Source organism: Aulonocara stuartgranti, assembly GCF_965226115.1.
Source record: "Aulonocara stuartgranti genome assembly, chromosome: 15".
In the NCBI taxonomy this organism is placed as follows: Eukaryota; Metazoa; Chordata; class Actinopteri; order Cichliformes; family Cichlidae; genus Aulonocara; species Aulonocara stuartgranti.
Genome location: NC_138951.1, coordinates 6,609,393 through 6,617,536, shown reverse-complemented (window position 1 = coordinate 6,617,536; position 8,144 = coordinate 6,609,393). Strand labels below are relative to the sequence as shown.

General features: G+C 38.0%; 1 protein-coding gene across 2 annotated transcripts in view; it reads right to left on the bottom strand.

The window, feature by feature from the left end:
• Positions 1-710: 710 nt before the first annotated feature.
• itpkb (inositol-trisphosphate 3-kinase B) overlaps positions 711-8,144 on the bottom strand; it is a 43,076-nt gene continuing 35,642 nt past the window's right edge. For both annotated transcript variants that reach the window (XM_082505671.1, XM_082505670.1), the window contains 4 exons: positions 6,485-6,689; positions 4,556-4,657; positions 3,928-3,999; positions 711-3,361 (listed from right to left, as the gene is read on the bottom strand). In XM_082505671.1, coding sequence (XP_082361797.1) covers positions 3,158-3,361; positions 3,928-3,999; positions 4,556-4,657; positions 6,485-6,689 — 583 coding nt within the window. In that variant the 3' untranslated portion in view covers positions 711-3,157. The remainder of the gene's footprint in view (positions 3,362-3,927; positions 4,000-4,555; positions 4,658-6,484; positions 6,690-8,144) is intronic.

Below are 8,144 nucleotides of genomic sequence, written 5' to 3'. Positions count from 1 at the left end.
GCAGAGCTACACAGCTCGTGTGACTAAAGGTTTTATAAGTTGTAATCACTTTCTAGACTCAATAAATTCACTTGTCCTCTATAGTGAACATATGATATATGAGACCAGGATGTAGACAAATTAAATATTCCACCTTGCATTCCAGTGCGGAATATGGGAAATAAGCTTGCTGTGAAACTCAAGCCAGATTTTATGACACAGATACACAACAAATGCAAGGAAAGAATTTGATGTCCCAGAAGTTTTGAAAGAATTGAAAAAAGAAGACTCACAGAGGCTTGTCTTTTTCACCCCTAACCTTAATAAAAGTGGAAGGGGGGGGGGAACCCCACATCAACCTCATCAACATCTCTGTTCAGAAGGTCCCATGAATCATTGCCTTTCTTTCCCACCAACTCCAGACGTGGCTGCTGTTGTGGACAGGTGTGATTTGAATGGCAAATTACCCTCATGCAAACACAACAATTAATGTGGTCAAAGAGAAGCTGCAGCTTGAGGTCGCTGTTGGCTTCCTGAGGATGGGCCACAGGAAAAACTATCCTTGTGCTGTCAGCTTACATACCAACCCATGCCATAGATAGGCAGATAGAGAAAGTGTCTTTTGACCTGTCTCCCTCCCCTCACCCCAATCAGTCACGATAGATAGATAGATAGATAGATAGATAGATAGATAGGCTTACAAAGATTAATAGAAATCACACATGAACACATTGTTCTTTCACCAAAAAATTCATTTTTCAAAGGAACAACCCAAATAAATACAGAAGCCGGCAAAGCCAGAACAATAGGATGCCTACTTACAAATGACTGTAGGTGCACAAAGGGGAGCAAAAGCAATAGTTTAGATGGTCTTAAAGGAATAGTTGCTGGCCCTTTTGGCAGCTAGTTAGCTTAGCTTAGCAAAAGGAAAAAGAACAGCTCGTCTCATCCCTGTGCAAAAACGGCAACATCTAAAACTGACAAACACACAAGTTTTATCTTAATCTTGATTGTTTAACCAAGGAACATTTCCCCCTATTTCTAGTTTTTTTGCTAAGCTACACTAGCCAACTGCTGGTAGACATTTTCACATTTAGCACACAAACAGAGAGTGGTGTCCATCTCTTCCTCAACTACATAACAACATTTCCCCACATGCCCAACTATTTCTTTAAGAAGGCACTGCATTAGGATTGTAGTCTCTTTCCTCATCTACTTTCACTGCAAACTTTAACCGAAAACCATGGCATTTTAAATTCATGGTACATTACAGAAACTGTTTAAGTATTACTTTTCATCATGAATGTGTTACATTATAAGACATTTTTCTCTTTCGTCCTCATCTGGTATGACGGTATTCCCCCTCAGGAGGACATGGCTCACTTAGTCAGATACTATAAACCTTTTTCAAGTTCAAATATAGGTTGTCAACAATGTCAGCAGTCTGCCCTACAGTTTGAGTTTTACTCATAATGCAACACAAGCTTGAGGACAAAACCCAAAAACAGTCATAAATTTCAAAATGTCATGGTATCCATTGATTTAAAACAAAGATTTAAATAGAAACAGAACAAGCTACAACTTAAGAACAAACCTTTCAAAGGGATAATAAACATGCACTCGTGAGAGGCTAAAGCACAGAAGCCCACATTTAAGACTAAGAGCAAACAACGCTTAAAAAGAACAGATTTTCACTCGTCTGACTTGGATTTGTAATATTAAGGCACTATATAGCTTAAATAAGATTGTTCATGGCTGTTAAGTGTTCAACAGGAGTCAACTAAAATAATGTTACAATAAAAAAAAATGGAAAAAAGTTAAAACTACATCAAACAAAATAAATCTTACTGTACAGAGTGAGAAGGCTGATAAGTGTTTGGCCACTGAAGTCAAATGAACTAAAGTTATGTTACATATGAAACAATATCCTCCGTCGCATTACTTTCTGCTGTGAGATGAATTGTTTAGCTCCACCTGATTGCCTGTTATTGCCGGATTATTGTGGATAATCCAGCAATAACTGGCAAGGCTGCCACTGAAACTTATGCGAGCAGCCTACATGATCTAAATCCTCTCTAAGGCTTCGTGTGTAACGGGTAATTCTGAAGAGTGAAGCAGATAAAAGTACTACTATTCTTTCCACACATTTTAAAACTGTGATCTGATGAGTAAAAACACTCTTAACTATGTAATTCCTACTACTTGAAAGTGTAATGAAGGGAATATTTTCAAAGGAATGGCAATGTGATGGAGTTGTGGTCAAACGTGTAAAAAGAAAATCCTGTGAGAGTGACCTTAACTGTGTTAAGACGAAAAGCAATTTATCTTAAACTACAGCCAAATCAAGGCTTTAAAGGTGAAATGTGGACATTTTTAAAGCCACTACAGTTATTATGTGATTACAGCATCTTTCAAATAACTGGGGAAAAAAAATTAAAACCTTCACCAGGGGGCGTCAATGTCAGACATTTTTAAATTCCTCACATTCCTCACACAAAAGGATAACCCTCTTTATCATATATTTATATAAATTCTTGTAGCAATAACCACAATTTAAAGGAACAAAGCCAGAAAGATTTAGGGCATAAGAATTTTCTCTGTGCTCTTGTCCAGTCTGGAAGTACTGGAAGAGAAAGTAGCATGTAACTAATGCCGCCCTTTAAGGGGAATTCGTTCAGAGCACAGAGATATGGAAAATCACCTCTAAAAAAATTAAATTGATAGATAGATCCATAATTCTTTAAAAACTGAGAATTAATTTAGTTAAAAAATGTTTTAGGGGCCTTTGTAAATATAAAATTCAATCTTTTACATAGTAACGTTTAGCAGGAAACCTCAGGTGCAACAAAGAACGTTAATGATACCGTGTTTTCTGGTTTATGAGGAACTGAGACGTTGTTAATGTCATGAGTTCCACTTGTGCTTTTTCTGTCAAATGCACTATTAAGACCTCTTAAGAAGGCGAAGACAACAAAATAGAAGACTAAACTTTTGACGTTCTGAAGGTTATGTATGGATTCGGCCATGTTTTGGTTTTTTAATAATTGTGTTTCCAACATGAGAACAAGTGTCTGTGAAAGAGTTCTTGAGGAGGTCCCCAGAAGTGTTCCCCCGAGGACTGACGAATGAGTTGAAGTGGTTGTGTGTCCCGTCTTGATTAAAGGAAATCTCCTAAGCTTTATAAGTTCACCGTGGATGAAATGATATCCAGCAAACTATCGAGTCCAAAAAGGTAGCCGTCTTCTCTGTTCCCCTCCACCCAGGAAGCTCGGTGGGTCAGTTCCTTCCCCTCGGGGAGAGGTGTGGTTTTCCCAAAGTCAATCATCCAGACTTTGGCCTGTCCGTTACGGTCATGAACGAACAACAAGGAACTGCCGATGACCTGGCAAACACACAGAGAGGCACAGAGATGAATGAGATGAGAATACAGGAAATAAATAAATGTAAACAAGTTTCTTCTTTTATTAACACCCTACGTGTTTGTTTACGTCTTTTAGAAATCTCACTTCCTGTTTTGTGACATCAGTGTCCTTCATGTCAGCTAGTATTTATATTTGAATTTGGGTGTGTGTGTGTGAGAGAGTGAGCAGTCATGTTTCCTTAATAATTCAATTCAAGCTAAGATTGAACGTAAAATCAAATACAGGACTGGAGTATAGCCAATCTGAAAGTATGAGCTACGTGACATCTGAACATGTCTGAACTTGGACATTTACACAAATTGAGTGTGACAAACCCAACCTGTTTACAGCTTTATTATGTTAGTTAGTACATGTTAGTACATTTTGTTCAGAATTTCTTGCTTTTTGATCATAAAATTCCTTACAGAATAAACAAATACACGGTGCAGGCAATAGAAAACACCATAAATAAATGTATATGCACTCAGAACTCACATATTTGTATATGAAAAAATGTATACAAATAAACTAACTAGTGTGCCCTTACCTCATGAGTTTTGAAGAATGGGGAGATCTCCAGAGTGGCTCTTATTTCCTGCAGCCGAGACAGATAGATATTCTGAAAAACAGAACAACAAAAAAAAAACAAGCTTTAATGGCACGTTCCAACAAACCGTTAGTATTTTTTATCTGGCAGATCTGAGCTGTGTTTGTATGTGTTCAGTTTATTTCAATGATGTAAACAATATACAGAAGTACATTTAGGAAAGAAACGAAAAAAAGTGCAATACAAAATACACTTCGATATCGCTTCAGCTATTCTGATTCAGTTATATATCGAAACAAAGTGGGAAGAAGTGCAGAATATGGAGCGATGTACAGTCTAATACCTGCTTTTAATTGTTTAGTAAGCTGTTGTGGGTATTGTGCACACATTTCTATGTAACCTCTAGTCTTGAATTAAAAAATGCTCGGACTGGTTATGTGTTTTACAGCTTGGTTTAAGGTTAGGTTTACATTGTGGTTATGGTTTTGGTAAGATTCCAGGAAATGAATGTAAGTCAATGTTATGCCCTCTGCAGTGATGCGTGAGTGTGTGAGTATTACCCATGTGGTAATTAAACAGTATTCAAGGCCACTGACGCACATTCAGTAAACCAGACAAACACACTCACCAGTATATCCTTGTTTCCTTTTACAAAGTCGTGGAAGGCCGCCGTAACTTGTTCTCTCGTCTTTGTCTTCTTAAAATCTCTGTTCACCGTCCCGTCCTCCTTCTGCAGAGGAGAGGGTTAGCATGAAAACTGGCTTAATGAGAAAGTTCGACATTAGTTTTATTAGCATCAATAGCATATGACAAAAAACCTTTGGGGAAAATACAAGATAAACTGTTTAAGATGACTTTTCTATCCAATACTGAACTAGACGTACTGAAGGGAAGAAAGGCGCACAGGAGATGAAAGAAAGGGATGAAAGGGGGGGACGGAAGAAAGGATGGACAAGAAAAGCAGAGCAAACAATTTGCGGAGGAAAGGAAGCAGTGGGATATTTATAGAGGCTTAACCTTAAAGTAGCAAAAGGTCTTTGAGTCTTTTGAGAAAAACCCTCTTAGCGTAATTTCTGGAGTTGTTTGACAAACAATACAGCAACAAATAATGTTTCAGTTAATTCTAAATCCATACACTCTCATGAACATGTGACAAATGACCTGTAACAGTCATCCAGTTACTGTTACAGGTAACAAAAAGTAACAAAAATATATAAAATCAAAGTGTAAATTCAATGTATACCAATTAAGTAAAATGAATTTGAACAGATTACATTAAACATAAAATTTTACACTGTACCGATGGAAAATTAAATGTAATCCAGTTACTTAAAGTCAGCATTTTGTGTGTGAATATTTCTGAGGGTAAGCTTCACTTTCAGTATGTACTTTTATGTCACTGCATATGAAACCTGATGGGTAAACCAACTACTTAGATAATTTGTGCTCTTTCCATTTAAGTTGCTTTTTAACTGCCATTTGCGGGTTTTTGAAAGTTTTGAAAGTCATAGGCTAAAACACAAGCTTCTATTTAAAAATAGTCTTTTCTGGGGGCAGCAGCATTGGGGGGAGTGGAAGGTGGCGATGTGGTTTGTTGCAAGCTAAAAAAAAAAAGACATCTAAAAAACTGCCACGCGCTAATTTTCTGTTGGTCGACCGATTAAATAATTGTGTCAGCTATTACACCCTTTACCTTTATGTAGTCACATACAAGCTGCAGTTCTGACTGCCAGTTTAAGAATTCTGCACATGAACTGAGAGCCGCAAAAGAGAAATGCACACATCAAACATTTTTGTTCAGTTTTTGTAGTAGTAAAGTCTGTAGAAGAAGATCAACCAGTTTGTTAAGTTAGGAATAAATTAGCTTTTTCTTATTTTGCTTGCTGCCAGGCAACAAGATACTATTTAGAGACAAAACTTCTTTTCCCTTTACTGTTCAAGTCTGGGTACAGAAAACACACACACACACACACACACACACACACACACACACACACACACACACACACACACACACGCACACATACATTATACCTAATTATCCCATTTTCACATATTTAATAGAGACAAGTTGACACAGACACATTCCCATTTGCAAAGAGAGGCAGTGAAGCGCAGTCAGATGCAGTACTTCTAGCGCACACACACACACACACACACACACACACACACATTTCTGTTTCTGGGGGATAACCCTTAGAGTCATGGCAACAGACCACCGGGAGGCTGTGAATGTCCTTATATAGCCACATCCCTCAAGGAGACAAAGATTTGTGTGAGTGTGTGTGTGTGTTTGAGCTCATACAATGTCACTTCCAGATGCTGAGGCCTATAAAGCTGTCACAGACAGGCCGTATGTGCAACAAAGGCATTCATGCACAAACATATACTTGAGAGGAAGTTTCTGGTCAAACAGGAAGTTAGATCATGACCCTGGGAGATAGACGCACACAAGATCCTAAAATAGAAACACACAGAGAACTGGAAGAAAAGAGGGAAGGAAGCCCCCCCCCCCAGTCTCACCCGCACACCCACGCACACCCACACACAGTCTTACCTTGACCCCCTCTATCCTAAATCCCAGGGTTGCTGTTGAGCTAATAGTCTCTCTCCACTGCATGTATCTGGGTTTGGTCACTGCCTTCTTGTCATTTTCCTCAATTGTAGGTGCAGCAGGATCAACTTCAATCATTTTCTGATACATGTCAGGTCTTGGAGAGGGTTTCTTGCGAGCCTTGGTCAGCTCTTCCTCAAGGTAGGTCCTGAAGCACAAAAAAAAAAAACACCGCACAGGTGATGAGTGGTGAAAGGAAGAGGAGGAGATAGGTAGGCAAGAGATGAGAGGTAGGCGGCAAAAAAGAGAGGAGGAGGATGATCTGTTTCCAAATAACATGACACAGCTGTTTGGAAGGAGTTTTCCTCACAGATATTTGCAGCAAAATTTACAGCTGATATCTTATTTTTCATCAGCCTTATCTGTCATTTTACTTTCCAAGGGTTATAAACACTTGACATGTGCAAGAATCATTGACATGTTAGCCCTTTTTGTGAAGAAACAGGAGCTCTTTAATTGAAATGATCTCATTTATATAAAAACAACCATGGTTAGCCAAATCTATCGAAAAATAAAAAAGGAAGAGAAATGGTAAAATTAAACCAACTGATCAGACTTTGTGTACAAAAAGGGAGCATTACAGATATTTCTGATGGTGTTACAACCTAATACAGTTGTTATTTTGTAAGTATAAAGGTTATAATAACTGCTACAACATTAACCATTTATAATCTCTAAACTGATACAGTTTAGATATATATGGATGGATATTAGGGCTGCTCAATTAATCGAATTTTAATCACGATTACGATCTGGGCTTTCAACGATCATTAAAAATGACTGAGCCGATTATTAGCCCCTCCCTAATTTATCCGCGACACCTTAAAGGCCGGTCCGTGAAAATATTGTCGGGCATAAACCGGTCCGTGGCGCAAAAAAGGTTGGAGACCGCTGATTAAGAGGACCCGAGGGAAGCTCGGAAAGCTAAGCAGAAGTTATTTGGAGAGTGACTGCCGTTGGTTGAAAAGAGAGTTTAAAAAAAAAAACTTCAGTGGTGTTGCACACTATTTTATATTATTTTTTAAAGTCATTGTTAACCCTTTAAAGCCGGTCAGAGCAGCACGCTCCGTTTTGCGTAACTATTTTTAAATCCCTGTAGAACCTGGACAGTGTAAGCCAGAGGTGGGACCAAGTCATTGTTTTGCAAGTCTCAAGTAAGTCTCAAGTCTTTATCCTCAAGTCTCAAGTCAAGTCTCAAGTAATGTCAGGCAAGTCAGAGTCGAGTCTCAAGTCACTGGTGTAAAAGTCCGAGTCAAGTCACAAGTCTGAAATTTTGAATTTCAAGTCCTTTCGAGTCTTTAAAAAAAAAAAAAAAAAAAAACGAAAAAATAATGTTGCAGTTATATGCTAAATGTAAATATTAGACCATGTAATTTTAAAATCTGTGTTTTTCTCAACACATGACAAAATAGTGAACTTAGAAAATATACACAAATTGTGAAATTGCACCTCTTTAAAATGCAGCTCAATTAAACCTAGCTCCAAGAATAGTTTTCACCGACAGTTCTGAGATAAGCTGCATGTTATTCTTGGATGCGCTTGTAGGACCAGCTTTAAAATCGCATGACAAAAATATCATACACATTAAAAAAAACTGTATCAC